Source organism: Nerophis ophidion, linkage group LG19 (genome assembly GCF_033978795.1).
Source record: "Nerophis ophidion isolate RoL-2023_Sa linkage group LG19, RoL_Noph_v1.0, whole genome shotgun sequence".
NCBI classification, from domain to species: Eukaryota; Metazoa; Chordata; class Actinopteri; order Syngnathiformes; family Syngnathidae; genus Nerophis; species Nerophis ophidion.
Genome location: NC_084629.1, coordinates 15,491,395 through 15,514,535, shown reverse-complemented (window position 1 = coordinate 15,514,535; position 23,141 = coordinate 15,491,395). Strand labels below are relative to the sequence as shown.

Below are 23,141 nucleotides of genomic sequence, written 5' to 3'. Positions count from 1 at the left end.
AGCTTCATAATGCGCCACACATTTTCAATGGGAGACAGGTTTGGACTGCAGGCGGGCCAGGAAAGTATGCGCACTCTTTTACTACGAAGCCACGCTGTTGTAACACGTGCTGAATGTGGCTTGGCATTGTCTTGCTGAAATAAGCAGGGGCGTCCATGAAAAAGACGACGCGTAGATGGCATAATATGTTGTACCAAAACCTGTATGTACCATTCAGCATTAATGGTGCCTTCACAGATGTGTAAGTTACCCGTGCCTTGGGCACTAATACACCCCCATACCATCACAGATGCGTCGATAACAGTCTGGATGGTTCGCTTCCCCTTTGGTCCGGACGACACAATGTCAAATATTTCCAAAAACAATTTGAAATGTGGACTCGTCAGACCACAGAACACTTTTCCACTTTGCATCAGTCCATCTTAGATGATCTCGGGCACAGAGAAGCTGGCTGCATTTCTGGGTGTTGTTGATAAATGGCTTTCGCTTTGCATAGTAGAGCTTTAACTTGCACTTACAGATGTAGCAACAAACTGTATTTAGTGACAGTGGTTTTCTGAAGTGTTCCTGAGCCCATGTGGTGATATCCTTTAGAGATTGAAGTGGGTTTTTGATACAGTGTCGTCTGAGGGATTGAAGGTCACGGTCATTCAATGTTGTTTTCCAACCATGCTGCTTACATCGAGTGATTTCTCCAGATTCTCTGAAACTTTTTTATGATACAATGGACCGTAGATGTTGAAATCCCAAAATTTCTTGCAATTTCACTTTGAGAAACATTGTTCTTAAACTGTTTGACTATTTGATCACGCAGTTGTGGACAAAGGGGTGTACCTCGCCCCATCCTTTCTTGTGAAAGACTGAGCATTTTTTGGGAAGCTGTTTTTATACCCAATCATGGGACCCACCGGTTCACAATTAGCCTGCACACCTGTGGGATGTTCCAAAATTTGTGTTTGATGAGCATTCCTCAACTTTATCAGTATTTATTACCCCTTTCCCAACTTCTTTGTCACGTGCTGCTGGCATCAAATTCTAAAGTTAATGATTATTTGCAAAAAAATTAAATGTTTATCAGTTTGAACATCAAATATGTTGTCTTTGTAGCGTATTCAACTGGATATGGGTTGAAAATGATTTGCAAATCATTGTATTCCGTTTATATTTACATCTAACACATTTTCCCAACTCATATGGAAACGGGGTTTGTACTATTCATACAAATTCCTTGTTTTTGTAAGAATGATACCAATCTTTTGCATACTTGACCTTTTGTGGCCATTTAACTACAGTATGTCACATTTGCAATGTACTGCGCTGTGAAATACACATTCTTGTGTAAATTGCTGCAACTGCATTTCGCCGGAGTTTAGTAACTCAAAACACGCACGCACACGCTCATGCACGCATGCACGCACGCACGCACGCACGCACACACACACACTCACACACTCTTGTATGTTACCTTCTTGAGACCTCAAGAAGGTAACATGCCTACCTCTTTAGAACCACTCTTTCCAGATATACAAAGATGTGTATGTACAACATTAATAATATATACATACTATGCAAATATCAAAAAGCTTGTTGTGAAAATTGAGTTGGAATTTCCCAAGAAAAAGGTCACAATTTCACAAGAAAAACTTTGAGTTTTGGCAGTATTATTATAAAAGTCATAATTTTCCTCAACGCAAGTCAACATTGTACAAAAAAAACTGAACACTTTTGCAATATTATGATAAAATTTGGAATTTTAATCAATAACAGACGGAATTTTATAAGAAAACTTTATAATATTGGCAATAATGATTGGAATTTTACTTGGCAAAATTATGACAAAAATCATAACTGTGCTCAAAAACTGTCACTATTTTACAGGAACAACAAAAAAATGGGCAACATTGTGATACAAGTCAGAATTTGATATGACAAATGTCACCATTTTGCGGTAAAAAGTAATTATTTAAATATAAAAGTAATACTTTTACAAGAAAATATTGTAATATTACAGAAACAGACAAAATATGATGAATACTTGGGGCAGCATAGCTCGGTTGGTAGAGTGGCTGTGCTAGCAACTTGAGGTTTGCAGGTTCGATTCCCGCTTCCGCCATCCTAGTCACTGCCATTGTGTCCTTGGGGAAAAACACTTGACCCACCTGCTCCCAGTGCCACCCACACTGGTTTAAATGTAACTTAGGTATTGGGTTTCACTATGTTAAGCACTTTGAGTCACTCGAGAAAAGCGCTATATAAATATTATTCACTTCAATATTTCCCAATTTTATAAGAAAAAAGTCAACATATTGTGAAAAAGACTGCTTTTTGTTAATTTTAATTTATTTAATGTTTTGTTTGTAATTGGGTTTTAATCTTCATTATTTACTTCAAGTTATTACAGTATGTCTCTATATACATATTTATAAAAAATCCATCCATCCATCCATTTCCCACCGCTTATTCCCTTTGGGGTCGCGGGGGGCGCTGGTGCCCATCTCAGCTACAATCGGGCGGAAGGCGGGGCACACCCTGGACAAGTCGCCACTTCATCGCAGGGCATTTATAAAAAAATTAAGTTAATTTTGGCCGAAGGGGGCACATTTAAATTTCTTACAGACACTTGTTATTTCATTTGCTGACCAGAGGGGGAGCACTTTTAAAAGCGACACACAGTCCATTTGAAAAATCCCTCCTTTTTGGTACCACCCTTATTTTGATAGATTTCACCACCAGAGGGTACAAATGAGACATTCTCTATTAGACGCGATGGTTTTCTGTATTAGGACCATGATTTATGTCCTAACTTGTTCACCGGTCCTCATATGGAAGGTACTTGTCCCTGTTGATGTCTCAAAAAAAGGTAGAAACACACACACAAACACACACACACACACACACACACACACACACACACACACACACACATTACCGTAGGTGCTGAGTAAGCTCTCATACTGCACCAGGAGGCCGATAGTGTGGAGCTGCTTGAGAAAACCCACATCACAGAGGCTGTTCCTCAGCTTGAGGACAAAGCCACAGATCAGAGCTGTTAGCTGGTGGCACACAAACACATCATCGTCATCATCCTCATCTTCCAATCGTAGGTTGTGTGCGGACTGACGGTCTGGCAGAAGACGACGTCGCGGCGGTACTGCAGCGTGAGGCTCATGGCAATGGTGGGGGCGCTGTCCTGCATGAGGAGGAACACCATGGCCTTCCTGGCCTTGTCGCCCAGCAGCGAGGCGCAGTCGCTCAGCGTGGCCAGCAGAGGGTGCATAGCCTCGCTCCACTCACCTGCAGGTAAGAGTCAAAGTAAAAACAACAAGTGGTAGACCAGCACAAAGTATACCACTAGGTATATTGCAGATTCTTCCTGTGCATTTCAATGGAAGTGGGGATATTGCAGTTTTTGGCCATGATTTGAGGCAACATGTCATTTTTAAGTGTTAAGAGCATGCCGTAATCTGGGATGAAAAGAAAAGATGAGCAAAAATGTCAACGCTGCATAAAAATAGTTAAATCACTGCATATCCTAAATGGATTAACTAAAATCTCACCTGGTGATTTCTTGTCCACTTCTGGACTGTTCCCTGGCAGTGAAAGAGAAACATAGACAATAATATATATGAATGTATTAAGAGATTCAAAAAAATATATATTAGTAGTAATAATAATCCACAAGACCCTACCTCAGTTTAAACAGGAAATCAGTCACTTATTATTATTGTTTTTTTTTTAGCTATTTCTTTATAGCGCTTCTCTTTACACTTATTATGTTGTCTTGGTTGCCATGGATACAACAATATACATTTACTGTAAATTATTCTGCACTAATAGGAGAGGGGGTGTTATTTCCGAAATACGTAAAACTCATGTGGGGAGGTATAGCTCGGTTGGTAGAGCGGCCGTGCCAGCAACTTGAGGGTTGCAGGTTCGATCCCCGCTTACGCCGTCCTAGTCACTGCCGTTGTGTCCTTGGGCAAGACACTTTACCCCACTTCTCCCAGTGCCACCCCCATTGGTTTAAATGTAACTTAGATATTGTGTTTCACTATGTAAAGCGCTTTGAATCACTAGAGAAAAAGCGCTATATAAATATAATCTACTTCACTAATCCCCTTCATCATATATAATTAGGCCTGGGCCGATAACAAATGTTACTCGATGATTTATTGGCTTACAAATTATTGGCGATAAACAATAACTAATATTATAAGTATACTGATGTAATGATATCACATAATAATGCGAGTATACCTTTTTAAGTGTGATATGTTTGTATTTCTTCTATATTTTAACATTGAAATTGGAATGTAAACTTTTAAATATCCAACTAAAATAATACAAACAAGTAGGTAATACAAATAAAATATACTAAAAATCCCAGCCAAAAGCAATACAACCGTTTTTGTTCATCTCTGTTAAGGAGGGGATGGAGACCCTCAAATATACACAACCTAAATAATAAAATTAAGTAGATCAAGTTATTTTGACTAAAACTATTATAGTTATCATTATCACGGTATTGTTGAATGTGCTCAAAAAGGACTCAGTTTTGTTTATTTCAATCAACTAAAATAAATGGACACACAATATACTTTCTTGGCAGAATTATTGTTCTGGCTTCATAAGAGCCATTCTATTTTAATTTTTGTTTCAATATGTTTATCTTCCACTATTTTCATTTGTAAGCGTTTTACAATGTTTTTTTCATAAATCCAAAGTGGGTGATCGCTTTGTTTCACTTCCAGTTTATGTGGCGTCACGCGAGTTCACTTTATGTTGAACACACCTCCGTCTGTTTTAACTCGACACTGTGGCGTATATATCGATCACTTTGTGCGATAACACTGCAGCTTTTATGTTTAATATGAATATTGTATCTTAGTAGTTCAAACAGTAATGTGTTTATACAAGTTTAAATTGGGCTATGACAATTCTTAATGGGGAAAGACATTAATGTTTCTTGTTTTCATGTTAACATTAATGCCAGTCGGTGAAAATTTTTATCAAAGTGTGGTTATCAATTGCGTTTTTTTAATTATTTTTATTTGATATAGTAATACTAACCGTCAGGAGTTTTACAGCAGTTCTGATGATTACAGTTCATGTACATGGAGTACTAACGCATGCAGCTTCTGAAACTGTTGCAAACAACGCTCTTGCAGCCCGTAACAAGCCAGGCACATGGTGATTATCGAGGCTGGCAAACCTATTATGTTCATTTTCATTCATCGTTCTATTAATTAACTTATCAAATATCAGCCCAGGTTTATATATAATAACTTGTTTGTTTTACTTGAATGATTTGGAGTGCATCTGAGAGTGGAATGGAAAACATACCACATGGTGATTTATAAACACTTGTATTGCACAGCACAACAGCACCGGAACTAATGTTGTAATAGCGCATGCAGAGTTAGATGCTGCATGATACTTAAAATCAGGGGTCTCAAACTCAATTTGCCTGGGGGCCACTGGATGCAGAGTCTGGGTGAGGCTGGGCCGCAAGAAAAGATTTCTTAAAAAAAATCTTTCTTAAAAAAATATTTTTAAATGTCTTTATTTTTATTTTCAACACAAAATACAATCAAAATATAAATGAGCAAAATGAGAATTAAGAAATGTGAGGCAATGCAAATGTAATTAAATAAAAAAAATAAATAAAACCGTTTGGATTGTAGCATAGCGCCCCCCGCTACCCCAAATTGGTCAGGTTATCGGGGACTGTTATTACTGACGGAGAGGTGTCGCGGTGTGACTGCAGCCAGGCACGTAAGAAAACCCTCGTCTACATGGCAACGTCTCTGTCGCTTTCACTCATTTGCCGCTTTTCCACTAACGCAGGGGTAGGCAACGCAAAACGTTGAAGGAGCCATTTTGGACCCAAATAACACAACGCTGTCAAGCGCCATTCATATAAAACTTGGGGGCCGCACTAACATTAAGCTTTCATATTAAGGTAGGGGCCACAAAACAACGTCTCGCGGGCCGCAATTGGCCCGCGGGCCGCGTGTCTGAGACCCCTGCTTAAAATGCAGCTACTGACATCTGGTGGAGTTTATGAAAACAACATCCATAGCCACAACGGTCAGTATTTTTTTTAACACCTAGCGAGTGGCGACAACAGGAGATTTGGTGGTTAACAAATCAAGATGCCAGTTAGCGGTGAAGTCATTCTCATTTATCAAGATGTGTTTACCTTTTTTGGTGTTTTTGGGTTCCTCGCTGGCCATGGCGAACACGTCATCAGAGCTGCTGTCGCTCTGAAGCTGGTCTCTCTGCAGCAACCTGTCCACCTTCTGAATCACACACTCCAGACTCTTGTCAACATTCAGCCACACCTTCCTCTGCGCACACACACACACACACACACACACACACACACACACACACACACACACACACACACACTTTTAATGAAGTCTCCGCGAAGCCATGTAGTGTACAAAGAGTCTATAGTGGACTTTTTTTTCCCTACCCACTCCTCTTCGTGCAAGTCGGCCTGCAAGGAGGCGCGCTTGCTTTTATTCCCTTCGCCGCCCTCAGGGGGAGTGGCGTGGCGAGAGGGCGAGGTCGCCGCTCGCAAGGGGGATGTCGGGTGTTGGGAGGGCGAGCGGGAAGGCGAGCGGGAAGGCGAGCGGGAGGAGGGCGAGAGGGAGGAAGATGACGGGGACGGCGTGCCTCGCAGGGCGGGCTCTGGGCGGGCGGCGGCCAGGGCGATGATGGCGGAGGATAAGAGCTTGGAGTCGCACGCGCTCACCAGCTGACGAGTCTGAAAGAGGCCACAAAGCAGTTTTATTAATATTTGGACACATAAAAGGAACTTTGCAACAAACAAAATTCAATATAATAATAAAAAGAACCTAGAATAACAAAGTACAAATTGTATCTAACTTTATTTACCATTCTTCAATATCACTTATGTTTAGATATTGTCATTAAAATTTCTGAAATATATTATTTATTTTCATAAAGTATTATTAGAAAGTATTATGCTATATAAAAACAATTAGTGCATGTGCCTCACAATACAAAGGTCCTCAGTAGTCCTGGGTTCAATCCCGGGCTTGGTATCTTTCTGTGTGGAGTTTGCATGTTCTCCCTGTGACTGTGTGGGTTACCTCCGGGTACTCCGGCTTCCTCCCACTGCCAAAAACATGCACCTGGGGATAGGTTGATTGGCAACACTAAATTGGCCCTAGTGTGTGAATGTGAGTATAAATGTTGTTGTGGTGACTTGTCCAGGGTGTAAATGCCTTCCACCCGAATGCAGCTGAGATAGGCTCCAGCACCCCCCATAACCCCAGAAGGGACAGGCGGTAGAAAATGTATGGATGGATGGAGATATATATATATATATATATATATATTTATATATATATATATATAACTTGAATATTAAAATAATTCTAAACAGTTATAGATTTAATTAAATATGATACATGTAATTAAATGTATAATTGAATGTGTTTATTTTCACATTAAATGTATATATTTTAAAAGAACCCTGAGTAACATAAAATACACATGTTATCTTACCACTCATCAATGTCTCTGTAATGTATCATCTCATATTTTTGATATTGTAATTTATATTTTGGAGGTGGGAGGAAGCCGTAGTACCCGGAAGGAACCCACCCAGTCACGGGGAGAACATGCAAACTCCACACAGAACGATCCCGAGCCCGGGATTGAACTCAGGACTACTCAGGACCTTCTTATTGATAGGCACATGCAACAGTAAATTGGCCCTAGTGTGTGAATGTGAGTGTAAATGTTGTCCGTCTCTCTGTGTTGGTCCTGTGATGAGGTGGCGACTTGTCCAGGTTGTACCCCGCCTTCCACCCGAAGGCAGCTTAGATAGGCTACCGCAACCCCAAAATGGACAAGTGGTAAAAAATGGGTGGATGGATGGATGAATCTATATTTTTCAAATATAATTTATTTTAAAATATATATTATATTAATCATATGTATATGTATGTATATATGTGTGTATATAAGTGTAATGTGTGTATGTATATATAAATATAAATAAATAAATATATATATATATATATATATATATATATGTAATTTTTTCAGTGTAACTTCCTCACAGTGTGTGTGTATATATATATATATATATATATATATATATATACATACTGTGAGAAAGTTACACACGGAAAGAAACGCATATATTTATAAGAATAAATCTATCACATGAAAATAGGATTCAGACAAGAGACCTCCCAAAATTCCTGACATAATTAAACCTAACATATGATTGGCTTTCTTCTGCTTACCTTCTCTTTGAGGATGGCCAAGGTTCTCTCCAGAGCATTAGCCAAGCGTTCCTTGGCGGCTCGAGACAGCCGCTCGATATAGTAACACACTTGCGTCTTCAGTGTGTTAATTTGTCCAATCAGCTCCTTTGCTCGCACAACATCCTGCGGCTGGTATGCCATAGCTCTTGAGCTGACAGAGCTTTGTGCACAAAAAAGTGGGTTAATGCAATGAATAGATAAAACAAAACACCAACTGTCATCAGTTATTCTCACCTCTCTTCCTCGTAAGTGCTGACGGTGCAAAAAAAAAGAAAAGAAAAACACATAAGAGAGCGGCTGGTCTGTCAGTTATAAATCTTGGTGCAGCGGAAAATAAACATGTTCTACTTACTGCTTTCTGGCATCTTCAAGCTTGTGCAGAAGTTTGCGCAGGCCGCAGCCTTTAAAGCCTTGATGATGTGCTGCAGGAGCGCCGATGGTCACCACGTCGTATGTGTGGTCTGATGGAAGAGCATACGTTGGAAAACTATTACGAAAGGTAGCATTACCTGATATAGGTGTAACAATATGCCAGAAGGTCACGGCTCAGTACTATCCTCCGTTTTAAGGTCATGTTTGGTTCATTTTCAAACCTTTAATGAGTCAACGCACATATTTTACATGAGATCAATAAGTGGGAACCAAATGTAAACGGTTGATACAGAGGTGAACTATTGACACACAGTATATGTCACACATATTTCACCAAGTGGTATAACATCTAATTGTTGTGCCTGCCACAACAATTAGATGCCTGTCACCGCCATAGAGGGATGAAAAAAAGATTAAAAAAATGTTGTAGTAAATAATTATTATTTGACTAATAAAGGAAATTATCCTACGGCACTTCTGATGATCTTTTTTTTCACACTAACGTGATAAAATGCCAATAGTTTTTCTGTATACATAATTTTTTTATTTTTTTTAAACATTAAAAACTGATCACATGATTTGCCAGTAAATAAAATTCTCATTTTTCAAAATACATACATGAAATAATAATCCAAACAAAACTGCATAGGTTTTCTGTAAACATTTTTTTTCATTATTTTTCATAAAATTACACATTAAAACAACTGCCAGCAAATGATTCCGCAATGAATGCCATTTTCAAATACATTTTTTAAATGGCTATATGAAATGATATGCTCAATAAAACTGCTTGTCTCTTTTATTGATTTTTAACATAAAACAAACTGCTTGTAAATGTTTTGAAATAAATATATGAAATAAAATGCTAAATAAAACTGCTTAGCTTTTCTGTTTTTTAACTGAACATAAACTGCTACCAGATGTTATAATATATATTTTATTTTATAATAAGCTATTCTAAAAAAAAAAAAATAATACATATATGAAATAATATTCGAAGTAAAATGGCTCAGCTTAATTTTAACCTTTTTTTTTTAAATATATTTTTAAAATTAATCATTAAAAGACTGCTGGCAAATGTTTTCAAATAAATATATGAAACAAAATGCTAAATAGAATTGCTTAGCTTTTCTGTTTTTTAATTGAACATAAAAAACTGCTAGCAGATGTTAATATATATTTTAGTCTATAGTAATAAAAATTCTAAAGAAAAAATGTAAATACATACATGAAATAATATTCTAAATAAAATGGCTTAGCTTTATCTTAAACATTTTTTACAACATTATTTTTAAATTACTGCGATGAGGTGGCGACTTGTCCAAGGGTGTACTCCGCCTTCCGCCCGATTGTAGTTGAGATAGGCACCAGCGCCCCCGCAACCCCAAAGGGAATAAGCGGTAGAAAATGGATGGATGGATATTTTTAAATTAAACATTAAGGAAAACTACTAGCAAATTATTCCCCAATAAATGAAATTGTCAAATAAAAAATGTCAATAAATATATGAAATAATATGTAATAATTTACAAAGTTGAGGGTTTTCAAGCTCTAGCTTCTCCTCGGCACTATCACTGACCATGAGTCCAGCGAGCCAAAAACTAGGCTCGTATTAGAAAACGATGCGCGAGATACTACCGTTCAGAAAAATGGAATACATGTACCATTACACCTCCACTACCTAATATTTTGGTCAGTTAGTGTTTATGCAAGATCAAGTTACCGTAGCCGGTCTCTCCTTGAACTCTCATTCTCTGTATGTGCAGGTTTGTTGGGATGAACTCCAACTTTCGCTCCGCTTTTAGTGTGCTCGATTTAAAAGAAGGACCTAAAAGGGGGAAGAAACACACATTATCTTTTTCATCTTCTGTATCAAATGTAAACGACGTATAAGTTTGTTACTTTTAAAGTTGCAGTTCTGACCTTTGTACTCGTGCAGGTCACTGATGGTCTCCTGGTAGGTGAGGATGATGGTCTGGTACTGTGTGATGATCTGCCTCCGGAGGTTCTCCCAGCATGGCGACAGCTCGCCAAGTTCTTCCAGCTCGCACACCCTAACGGTACGTAGCACGCATACATATTAAACAACTCGCATCACGCTCTGCACATCATGTTAGCTACCTGTATGGTATGCAACCTAAACTGGAGATTCTTTGTTGTTCATAAACCAGTCATAGCAAAGCGGAAAAGTGTGATGATAACCATAAAACCATTTTTTTCTTACAGTAGGGAAGGGATTCATATGGTCCCATTAGTGGGTAAATCGCACATGAGAGAAAAAAGGGGTGGAGGGTTAATCATTTTGCAATGCAGTCTGCTGAAAATTAAGGAAAGTGACATTGTACGTAGCAACTGATGCTGTGGTCAAAGTTGAAATTACCATAAAACACATTTTAAGATATTCAATACTTTACTGCCCTCTGGCGGCTAATGTGCATAGTTTGACCCCCAATTTGTCACGTTTCATGTGTCAGGTAAACTGTGACAAATGGGGCCATATGAATTCCTTTCTTACTGTAGAATAGTTTAGCAAGGAACAACAGTACTAACCTCTCTCTCCTGGCTGCTCAGTAAAATATGGCTATCAACAGTAAATTTTTAAATATTAAAAGAGGAAAGTGTGCAAAAGTCTTAGGCCACTTTTAGTTTTATTTCCTTTTATTTCTCAGCTCTTATTTTGGTATTTGGCAAAACGTTCATACGATAAATAACAGCATTGTAAATTAAAGGCACATTTTCTGGATGCTGAGCCACTCGTTACTACTTTAAATGCAGCTACTGCCATCTTGGGAAGTAAATAAAAAACTTAAACAGAAGGTTGACTACAGCCACAGCTCCAATCCGATATTGTTATTGACTATCGGTGCAATATCCGGAAAAAAAAAAGAAATATCAGATTATATCATGTTGCATCATCTATAATCTATACAAGCAGTTGTGCAGCATGTTTACTTGTGTAGAGCTCCTCTTTATTGAAAGTATGATGAAGGTAAACATGGTAGGCTATAGGCAACAAGGAGGTCGCGGCTACACAACAGCTCAGCACACAATGACACACAAGCTCGGCATATGTATTAATTGTTCTTAATTGAACACAATTCAGTCTAAAACAGCATATTTGTCGATATAAACAAGTAAGAAATGCCGCATATTTTAACTTTTTTCCTTGGCTTTGAAACCTGCGGCTTATAACACAGTGCAGCTCATTTTTCTTTGCTGATAGCCCGCTATAATTTAAATAGTTTTTAAAAAGCAAGCAAACACACTGCATAGGTGTATTATTGGTCAGATCAATAGGTTCTAATATTTGTATTGTATCAGATGTAAGAAAGTTGCAACTAGTTTCCATTAATGCTGTAATGAATTAATGATTTTTGATCCAGCGCAAATTAGAGACTCCTGAGGGATTTTGCGTTTGTCGACCCCGCGGCGACTATAGAAGACTCGCCAGGGGATTGACCAGATGTTATCTGTAGCTTAACTGCGATTTTCACTGGGGCTTCTTGGCAAAAAGGTCCACTGTTTCAAAAACCGCTAAATGTTCAGACAGAAGGTGCTGGTTTGTTTTAGGTGGTTGAGGAATTTAGTTTTAACACACAATAACATTAGTGTGACCGTCCAAACATGATTAGCTTCAAACTCTACCTGACGGCATCTTCCTCTAGCAGCAGCTTGACAAACTGTCGAGGGATGTGCAGCGAGAGAACACTCTCCGCCATCTGCTCCAGGACCCGAAGATGGTTGCCGTCCGTGGTGGGGAAACGGTAAGTTTGCGACATGACGCCCCCAAACACTAAAACACGAATTGAGTGACTCAGTAGGAAGTCAGCAGGAAGCCCAGGGACTCGCTCTTGAAACTCACCAGCCTTAAGTAGGGGATCTTTACACAAGGACGAAGACTTGGACTTGATTCCTTTGGACTCAGTTAGACTTTCATCGACAGGAAGAACCATCTGAAACCCCACCATGGTCATTGTTAGTTTACTTCTGACTGTTTCGTATAGAACTGGAAAGGGACTAGGGAATACCAACTCAACAAACTCTGACTCGGAATTTGTCCTCACCCTTCCATTGATGGTGTCTCCTCGTTGTAGTCTTGCAACAGGAGCTCTCTGCTCGCGTTTCTCCTCAATCTGCCAGGCGATCACCGTGATGTTGCCCACTCGCTCATTCTCGGCCGACCTGGCGTCATACAAGAAGTAAGTTCAATGATTCACCTCTGAAGAAGAGGCTCTACCTGAGAGTCAGATGCAGGCGGTGATGTTTGTCCTGCAGCAGCTCCTTCAAGGAAAACATGGCCGAGCCTAACATGTACATCTGTTTGAGACAAAGACACAATGAGGATTTCACTAAGAACGCGTCAGTTCCGGATGTGACTTACAGTGCCCTGGGAGCGATCCTTGACATCGTAGACTGATAGCTTGACCTGGGTCTGCTGAGTTATCAGAGAGTCTTGGAAGAAGGCGACGCTGCTCAAGAAATTGGGGTTACCGGTGCCCTGGAGGCAACATGAAGGAAGATCTAAAATGGTTCTTTCTCTCATAGAAGACAGAGGAATGTGCTGGATTATACCTCTATGATTTCAGTTTGAGAGTGTTTGGTCCAGAAGGCCTGAGGGGGAGTGGTGCAGCTCACAGCCACAAAGCTGCTGGGCTTACGGTCCACAGTGGGCGTCACCAGTTCACTGCAGACTGGAGGATAGGAAGTCAAACTCAACAAAATTGAAGATTTTTTTGTCATACATTTTAGAAGTTATTAGAAATAAATGATCCAAATCCCAAGTTCTGATAGGAGAATTGGAAAAGACAAAGGATTCAGCAAGTCCTGAGTTATTTGATGGAGAACTAGAAAGAGTCCCTGATCAACAGTGATAAGACACTTAGCCCATTTCCAGATGAAATCTCAAATTATCTGACAATAAAGGGACTTACCTTAGTGAGTGAGTCCTTTAAAGCAGTGGTCCCCAACCTTTTAGTAGCTGCGGACCGGTCAACACTTGAAAATTTGTCCCACGGACCGGGAGGGGGGTTTCTTTTTTTTTTTTCATACGGGTCCACGGACTGATTGGTACCGGGCCGCACCAAAAATTAATAAAAGAAAAATTTTGTTTTTTTGTTTTTTTTCAAAAGCAAAATTGGAATACTATTTATGATAAAAAAAAAGTTAATACAGCTTATGAAGAATTCTTAAACACATTTAAAATACTATATGATGGAAATTGTCCAGTAGTAAATTATAAAAGGAAGTCAAAGGACGGCGAGTTTAAACCGTGGATGACTAAAGGACTCCAAAATGCCTGTAAAAAAATGAATATTTTATATAAGGAATTTATAAAAAATAGAACTTTAGTAAATGAAAATAAATATAAAAAATATAAAAATAAACTAATCAATACAATCAGAATGTGTAAAAAAGATTATTATATAAATAAACTGGAATATAACAAGAATAATATAAGAGGTGTATGGAAAATATTAAATGGTATTATTAGAAATAAAACTGATGATAATCAATACCCACCATACTTTATGGAAAATAACAACATGATTAAGGATAAGGAGGTGATAGTAAATACATTTATTGATTATTTTATAAATATTGGACCGAAACTAGCAGAAGAGATAAAGGTAGAAGGGACAAAAATAGATGCAGCAGATTATATCAACCCAAACCCTAAAACAATGTTTTTAAAACCAGTAGTAGAAAGAGAAATCAGGGACATAGTCAAAAGTTTTAAGAACAAAACAAGCAAAGATGTGGATGATATAGACATGCAAACTTTAAAGTATGTGATGGATAGAATTAGTGCTCCATTAGCGTATCTATTTAATCTTTCATTTGAAATGGGAGTATTTCCTCAACTAATGAAAATTGCAAAAGTTGTTCCTATTCACAAAGCGGGAGACGGACACTTATTCAAAAACTACAGACCAATCTCGATATTACCACAGTTCTCCAAAATATTAGAAAAAATATTTATAAATAGATTCGATGGCTTTGTAGAAAAAAATGAATTATTAACAGATAGGCAGTATGGTTTCAGGAATAATCGATCAACAGCACAAGCATTAACAGATTTAATTGAAGAAATAACTGATAGTATTGATAAAAATAAATATACAATAGGAGTATTCTTAGATCTTAAGAAGGCTTTTGATACTGTAGACCATAGTATTCTTATTAGAAAAATGGAAAAATATGGTTTTAGGGGTATTTTTCTGGAATGGATAAAAAGTTATTTATCTGATAGAAAGCAGTTTGTACAGATATCACAAAAAAAATCATGTTGGTTAAATATTAAATGTGGGGTACCACAGGGGTCAGTCTTAGGGCCCAAGATGTTCATCATGTATATAAATGATATTTGTAAAGTAACTGAAAACCTTAAATATGTGTTATTTGCGGATGACACCAATGTACTCTGTTCTGATGTGGACTTGCAGCAGGTCCTGAGGACCGTCACCATGGAGATGTGTAAACTAAAAAAATGGTTTGATGCTAATAAATTATCATTAAACTTAAATAAAACTAACTATATGTTATTTGGAAATAAGAGAAATGATATAGATGTAAAATTATATATAGACAATGTTAGTATAGAAAGAGTAAACAAAATCAAATTTTTGGGTGTGATCTTGGACCACGGGATCTGCTGGAAGTCACACATTACATACATCAAAGGGAAGTTGGCGAGAAGTATTGCTGTCCTGGGTAAACAAGGCACATTCTTAATCAAAAAACATTACACACTCTTTATTGTACACTTGTTTTGCCATATCTGAGTTACTGTCTAGAAGTTTGGGGAAATACATACAGGACGAACATCCAACCACTATTCATAATGCAAAAAAGGGCCATCAGACTGATACATAACACAGGACCCCGAGAACACACTAACGGATTATTTATAAAAACATTTGATTTAAAACTACCAGATCTCATCCAACTCAAGACTGGCCAAATTATTTATAAAGCAAGTAAAGATTCACTTCCAACAGGGTTACAGAGAAGATTTTTACAGAGAGAAGGGAATTATAATTTAAGAGGAGAACTACTTTTTAAGATCCAATATTGTAGAACAACGCAGAAACGAATGAGTATAACAATAGCAGGGGTTAAAATATGGAACTGTTTAAAGGATGAAATAAAACACAGCACCAACATAAACCAGTTTAAAAAGCTTTTTAAATCATTTATCATTAGTAAATATAAGAAAGAAGAGCAAACATTGTTTTAGAAAGACAATAATATATAATATGTATAGAGATACAATTTATGATTTCATAATTATACATATAGGTTATATTAAAATGTATATATTACCACTTTATATGGAATTTAAATAAATTGTGTATATATAATATATATATATATATATATATATATATATATATATATATATATATATATATATATATACAAAGTAGTCTTGTGATTTTTCCCACACCTACACATATATATATATATATAAGTGTACAAATGTATATGTTTGATTTAAATGTTAAACTGTGTATATGAGACGTGTGCTACATATATGTTGCTTATATATTGTTAAAAAAAAAGTAATATAAGTGAAGCATGTTTTAGATTTTATATATTTTGAACCTTGCTCTTGTTGTGATGTGGTAGGTTTATATAAGCGTTGCTTCAACCTACACCCTTTCGGCTCAATCATTGCTCAAATGAGTGTTTTTTTCTTTTTATTTTTTGTTGTTGTTCTTTGTTTTATGTGAAGATTGCCGAAATAAAATACATTGATTGATTGATTAAATTATTAAATCAACATAAAAAACACAATATATATACATTATATATCAATATAGATCAATACAGTCTGCAGGGATACAGTTCGTAAGCACACAAGATTGTATTTCTTTATGAAAAAAAAAATAAATAAATAACCCCCCCCAGTCCGTGGGACACATTTTCAAGAGTTGACCGGTCAGCAGCTACAAAAAGGTTGGGGACCACTGCTTTAAAGATACAAGACAATGTATTTGGTACTAGGTGAAAACTATTCATCCATCCTTTTCCTACCGCTTATTCCCTTTTGGGGTCGCAGGCGCCTATCTCAGCTACAATCGGGCGGAAGGCTCTTACACCCTGGACAAGTCGCCACCTCATCGCAGGGCCAACACAGATAGACAGACAACATTCACATTCACACACTAGGGCCAATTTAGTGTTGCCAATCAACCTATCCCCAGGTGCATGTCTTTGGAAGTGGGAGGAAGCTGGAGTATCCAGAGGGAACCCACGCAGTCACGGGGAGGACATGCAAACTCCACACAGAAAGATCCCGAGCCTGGTATTGAACCCAGGACTGCAGCACCTTTGTATTGTGAGGCAGACGCACTAACCCCTCTGCCACCGTGAAGCCCTAGAATGTTTCTAACTCCTGTTATTTATTGGGAGCTAAATTGCAGAGTATTTTAGGAATGGTTGAAAGAACAGTGTTGTATGGGGGAGGTGATGGTTGTGTCATAGACTACCGCCTCTGTTTAGGGATGGGTTTTCAACCTTGACAGAGGTGGCTTCCCCCACTCCTCTTTTGTACCATCCGTCGTCCCTGTCCAGAATCTGTACATTTTTGTTCTCAAAGGAGCGCTGTTTCTCCCTGAGGTGCAGGTAAAATCTGAGTTTTGGTCTGAAGAGTTTGCCCATCTATGCTGTGCCATGCCAAGGCTATGTGCATGAACTGATGAAGCCTACTCGGATGAGAGGCAAAACGCTTTCTAAGACAAACCAAACCGTCAAGTTGCGATCAATTGAATGTCCTGATATGAAAATGACCTGGATGAAGGAAAACATTCATACACATGTAATAACCAGCTGGTTGTAGTTCAAGTTTTGGGGACATCTCAAATTTTCTGGTACAAAACTAAAGAAAATTTTCAGGTTACTTAGTCTTTAGGTTTCGAGCAAGTCTCAAATTCTCTGTAACAAGACTACATGAAGTTTTCAAATGATTTAGTTTTTAGTTTTTGGCAGGTCTCAAATTTGCGGGTACAAGACCAAGTTACTTTTCTGGGCACTTAGTCTTAAGTTTGAGAACATCTCAAATTTCAAGTTACTCAGTCTTTATTTCAAGGAAGTCTCAAGCCCTCTGAAGTAAGTTTTACGTAAGTCCCCAGTTATCTAGATCAGTGGTTCTCAACCTTTTTGTACCCCCTGTGAACATTTTTTTAATTCAAGTACCCCCTAATCAGAGCAAAGCATTTTTGGTTGAAAAATGAGATAAAGAAGTAAAATACAGCACTATGTCATCAGTTTTTTATTTATTAAATTGTACAACAGTGCAAAATATTGCTCATTTGTAGTGGTCTTTCTTGAACTACTTGGAAAAAAAGATATAAAAATAACTAAAAACTTGTTGAAAAATAAACAAGTGATTCAATTATAAATAAATACCTCCACACATAGAAGTAATCATCAACTTAAAGTGCCCTCTTTGGGGATTGTAATAGAGATCATTCTGGATTCATGAACTTTTAACTTTAAACATTTCTTCACAAAAAAGCAATCTTTAACATCAATATTTATGGAACATGTCCACAAAAAAAAATCTAGCTGTCAACACTGCATATTGCATTGTTGCATTTCTTTTCACAGTTTATGAACTTACATTCATATTTTGTTGAAGTATTATTCAATAAGTATATTTATAAAGGATTTTTGAATTGTTGTTATTTTTATAATATTAAAAAAAAATCTCACGTACCCCTTGGCATACGTTCAAGTACCCCCAGGGGTACGTGTACTCCCATTTGAGAACCACTGACCTAGATCATTTGGTCTTAAGTTGGACCTATGGTCCAGGTCCCATATGAGTGCCCAGTGCAACGGCTCTGGGTCTTAAGTTGTATTGTGTTGGACTTACCCAAACTGAACTCTAACACAGGCTCGTCTGGATCCTGACTGTTTCCTGTAGACCAGATAGGAAGATGATTTCCATTGAAATACCCTTTCATCATAAACAGAGGAAAAGGGTTGCTGCGGTTACAGTCACCGAGGTTACCTGACAGTGCCAGGCCCATCATCTCCGCCGAGAGATCAAACGTGTTGGCCCGGTAGACCGACCACGGCCTGTGGCGGGGGCTGCGATCTTTCCCGGTCATGGAGGGGTCACGGCGAGGCTGAGGATGCATTCTGAGTTTTTTTTTTTTCCTTTGCAGAATCAAGTGGAAGTGACTTCAACCGGACCCCGAGTCTCCTTGTGATCCTTGTGTGCCTCGATCTCAGCTGTCACGCATGAGTCACTAAAAGGAGGAAAACAGGTATTAGTCCGCTATCGCCATGGGAACAGATGACACAGCCAAGAAGGCAGATGATGCTGACGTCATCCCCTCTAACATCTGGCTGCATTTACACTGGTGCAATTAGTGTCTCTGTTAACGCGCTAATGCAGACAGCGAGAAACGTCTAAATATACACCTGCTAGCTTCTCCTGCTTCCACACACACTTTCAATTAGTCTTGTGCAGGAAGTATTGCAATAGCTTTTTACTGGGATGGAACCCTAGAAATGACTTAGTGCTTAATGCTACTATTTCTTGGGCAAAATTATTTAGACAAACCCTAATTTTGTAATTAAGAGAAGTGTTCGAATACTTACCAAAAATGTTTACACTTATTGTGCATTAAAATGATCGTACACATCCTATAAACATCATGGAGGCATCAGGAAGGTTCAAAGTAGCTTGATTGTATTTCATTATTGGTATTAAACTAGTACTCAATGTTAAAGCACCCCTCAAAGCTAAAGACAAAAACATGCATTGGGGGAAAATAAGAAATATATTGAAATAAAATAGATACAAATCTAAAATATTTATTGAACAAAAAAGGAAAACAAAAAAATAAAAAATGTATAGCAATAATAGCTAATGTAATGTGAATTAAAACAATATGAAACAAAAACAAATAAAATGTTACACAAATACACAACTAAAATTCACAAGTATTATACATAAAAAGACGAAATGTAATACATTTCAAATAAAAATATTAAATCAGTCACTTATTTTTAATTCTATAATGAATAAAACAAACATAATACAACAAAATGCATACCACCAAGAACGTTTGTTCATACAGTCAACATACAATATTTCAACATAAAGTAAATACTATCAGTTCACATTCAAGTGTATTTCTCAACATGTAATTTAAAAAAAAACAAAAAACAGAAAATAATCAAAAGATTAATAATTTCATCAATTCATCCATCTTCTTCCGCTTATTCAAGGTCCGGTCACGGGGACAGCAGCCTAAGCAGGGAAGACCGGACATTCCTCTCCCCAGCCACTTTGTCTAGCTCTTCCCGGGGGATCCCGAGGCGTTCTCAGGCCAGCCGGGAGACATAGTCTTCCCAACGTGTCCTCGATCGGACGTGCCCTAAACACCTCCCTAGAGAGGCGTTCGGGTGGCATCCTGACCAGATGCCCGAACCACCTCATCTGGCTCCTCTCGATGTGGAGGAGCAGCGGCTTTACTTTGAGCTCCCCCAGGATGGCAGAGCTTCTCACCCTATCTCTAAGGGAGAGCCACACTACCAGGCGGAGGAAACTCATTTCGTGATCTTGTCCTTTCGGTCATGACCCAAAGCTCATGACCATAGGTGAGAATGGGAACGTAGATGGACCGGTAAATTGAGAGCTTTGCCTTCCGGCTCAGCTCCTTCTTCACCACAACGGATCGATACAACATCCGCATTATTGAAGACGCCGCACCGATCCGCCTGTCGATCTCACGATTCACTCTTCCCTCACTCGTGAACAAGACTCCTAGGCACTTGAACTCCTCCACTTGGGGCAGTGTCTCCTCCCCAACCCGGAAATGGCACTCCACCCTTTTCTGAGCAAGAACCATGGACTCGGACTTGGAAGTGCCGATTCTCATCCCAGTCGCTTCACACTCTGCTGCGAACTGATCCAGTGAGAGCTGAAGATCCTGGCCAGATGAAGCCTTTAGGACCACGCCATCTGCAAAAAGCAGAGACCTAATCCTGCAGCCACAAAACCGAATCCCCTCAACGCCTTGACTGCGCCTAGAAATTCTGTCCATAAAAGTTATGAACAGAATCGGTGACAAGAGGCAGCCTTGGCGGAGTTCAACCCTCACTGGAAACTTACTGCTGGCAATGCGGACCAAACTCTGACACTGATCATAAAGGTAGCGGACCGCCAGAATCAGAAAAAAATGCATTATTGGCTTTATTTTACAAAAAATCTTAGCGTACATTAAACATAAGTTTCTTATTGCAAGTTTGTCCTTAGATAAACTAGTGAACATACAAAACTTGTCTTTTATTAGTAAGTAAGCAATCAAAGGCTCCTAATTTAGCTGCTGACATATGCAGTAACATAGCCGTAACGTAGCCGTTTCTCATTCATTTATTTTGTCAAAATTATTAAGGACAAATGGTAGAAAATGAATTATTAATCTACTTGTTCATTTACTGTTAATATCTGCTTACTTTTTCTTTTAACATGTTTTATCTACACTTCTTTTAAAATGTAAGAATCACTTATTCTTCTGTTGTTTGATACTTTACATTGGTTTTGGATGATACCACAAATTTGGGTATCAATCCGATACCAAGTCTTTACAGGATCATACATTGGTCATATTCAAAGTTTTCATGTGTTCCTGAGTTTATAAACATAATATAAATAAAATAAATAATAAAATAATTAAATTAATTAATATTTTTTTTAAAAACGGTTCTTTTTAGAGGCGGTAAAATACCGAATATGATTCATTAGTATCGCGGTATTAGTATTACTATACCAACAACCTTAATACAAATACCGTATTTCCTTAAATTGCCGCCAGTGCGCTAATTATTTTAAAACCTCTTCACACTCCTGCGATTACCAAAGGCATGCGGTAAAAGTAAGCATGCGCTAATTATTTTAAAACCTCTTCTCACTCCGGCACTTACCAAAGGCATGCACTAAAAAAATTAGTGTGATGTAAGCTTGGACCTTAAATCCTACTGAATAGCTCTTAATCTTTTCTCTTCATGCGATTTCAAATTACCGGTATTGAAATTAGCCTCCTCCATTTTGAAAATGATGACAGGGGAAGTGTCACTCGTGACGTCACGAATTTGACCAGGCGGTAATACTGAGCATGCGCTAATTATTTTGCAAAGCGAGTTTGACCCGGCAGTAATTCAAGGCAGGCGCATACTATATGTTATGCGGCAATTCAAGGAAATACGGTATTTGTAAATAATTGATATTGATAAAAACAGGTAGATTTTTTCTTTTTAATATTTTTTCTTCTGTTTTACAACACGTTTCTTCAGTTTCACTGTTTTATTTTTGTCTCCAGATCAGAATTTCATGAGGGATGATGCAGCCAACTGATCATTTGACGTCGCACTAGCAAAAAAGTAAGAGCTGTGTATTCATGTGTTAAGGAGTACTGCCACGGCGCTCTATTTTTACACGTGTTTTGACGTCAGCGACCAACGAGCACAATATGGCATGCTGCTTCTTCTCTCTGCTCAGTCACAGATGACAAATACATCATGGCCACTACGCCACATTAGACTCAGTGTGTGTGTGACTGAAGGGCGCCGTGGGAAGCTCTGTGGGAAAGCCGTCGTGGGTTTGCTGCGAAGACTCAGGTGGCCCCAGATCATCGTCATGGCTACACGTGTTTGACAGGCGTCTTCATCATCATTCTCTGCGTGTGACGAGCTTCTTCATCTTTGAGCTCATTGAGTCACAACATTACAGGTAAACAGTGACGGGCAGTAACAAGTTACATGAAGCTAAGCTACAGAGCTTAATTTCTCAGTAGCTTGGCGGTAGCTTCCATATTTTTTTCAAACGAGAATGATGAATGAGAACATCTATACCAAGGGTCACCAACGCAGTGCCCGTGGGCACCAGGTAGCCCGTAAGGACCAGATGAGTAGCCCGCTGGCCTGTTCTAAAAATAGCTCAAATAGCAGCACTTACCAGTGAGCTGCCTCTATTTTTTTTATTTTTTTTATTTACTAGCAAACTGATATCGCTTCGCTCAACGTTTTTAACTCTAAGAGAGACAAAACTCAAATAGAATTTGAAAATCCAAGAAAATATTTTAAAGACTTGGTGTTCACTTGTTTAAATAAATTCATTTATTTTTTTACTTTGCTTCTTATAACTTTCAGAAAGACAATATTAGACAAAAAATACAACTTTAATTTTTAAACACATATACCTTTTTACCTTTTAAATTCCTTCCTCTTCTTTCCTGACAATTAAATCAATGTTCAAGTATATTTATGTTTTTTATTGTAAAGAATGATAAATAAATTTTAATTACATTTTTCATTTTTTCTTCTGTTTTTTTTTTACAAAGAATATTTGTGAAATATTTCTTCACACTTATGATTAAAATAAAATAAAAATATTTTGGCAAATCTAGAAAATCTGTAGAATCAAATTTAAATCTTATT

At 37.9% G+C, this 23,141-nt stretch overlaps 1 protein-coding gene and 1 long non-coding RNA gene across 2 annotated transcripts in view; one reads left to right on the top strand and one right to left on the bottom strand.

Moving 5' to 3' along the window:
- LOC133538045 (uncharacterized) overlaps window positions 1–22,954 on the top strand; it is a 28,808-nt gene extending 5,854 nt beyond the window's left edge. Inside the window, exons 2-7 of the long non-coding RNA XR_009802921.1 lie at window positions 3,105–3,300; window positions 10,624–10,744; window positions 12,353–12,448; window positions 18,860–18,961; window positions 22,025–22,085; window positions 22,204–22,954. This is a non-coding gene — a long non-coding RNA (uncharacterized LOC133538045). The remainder of the gene's footprint in view (window positions 1–3,104; window positions 3,301–10,623; window positions 10,745–12,352; window positions 12,449–18,859; window positions 18,962–22,024; window positions 22,086–22,203) is intronic.
- Window positions 1–23,141, bottom strand: part of inpp4aa (inositol polyphosphate-4-phosphatase type I Aa) — a 40,590-nt gene that overhangs the window by 10,973 nt on the left and 6,476 nt on the right. Inside the window, exons 2-19 of the mRNA XM_061879297.1 lie at window positions 18,703–18,943; window positions 18,565–18,609; window positions 13,257–13,375; window positions 13,066–13,182; window positions 12,922–13,001; window positions 12,749–12,866; window positions 12,547–12,637; window positions 12,330–12,477; window positions 10,608–10,738; window positions 10,408–10,512; window positions 8,665–8,773; window positions 8,547–8,564; window positions 8,292–8,472; window positions 6,482–6,775; window positions 6,203–6,350; window positions 3,558–3,590; window positions 3,122–3,294; window positions 2,930–3,053 (exon numbers count right to left, since the gene is read on the bottom strand). Of these exons, the coding sequence (XP_061735281.1) occupies window positions 2,930–3,053; window positions 3,122–3,294; window positions 3,558–3,590; window positions 6,203–6,350; window positions 6,482–6,775; window positions 8,292–8,472; window positions 8,547–8,564; window positions 8,665–8,773; window positions 10,408–10,512; window positions 10,608–10,738; window positions 12,330–12,477; window positions 12,547–12,637; window positions 12,749–12,866; window positions 12,922–13,001; window positions 13,066–13,182; window positions 13,257–13,375; window positions 18,565–18,609; window positions 18,703–18,832 (2,164 nt within the window). The 5' untranslated portion in view covers window positions 18,833–18,943. The remainder of the gene's footprint in view (window positions 1–2,929; window positions 3,054–3,121; window positions 3,295–3,557; window positions 3,591–6,202; window positions 6,351–6,481; window positions 6,776–8,291; window positions 8,473–8,546; window positions 8,565–8,664; window positions 8,774–10,407; window positions 10,513–10,607; window positions 10,739–12,329; window positions 12,478–12,546; window positions 12,638–12,748; window positions 12,867–12,921; window positions 13,002–13,065; window positions 13,183–13,256; window positions 13,376–18,564; window positions 18,610–18,702; window positions 18,944–23,141) is intronic.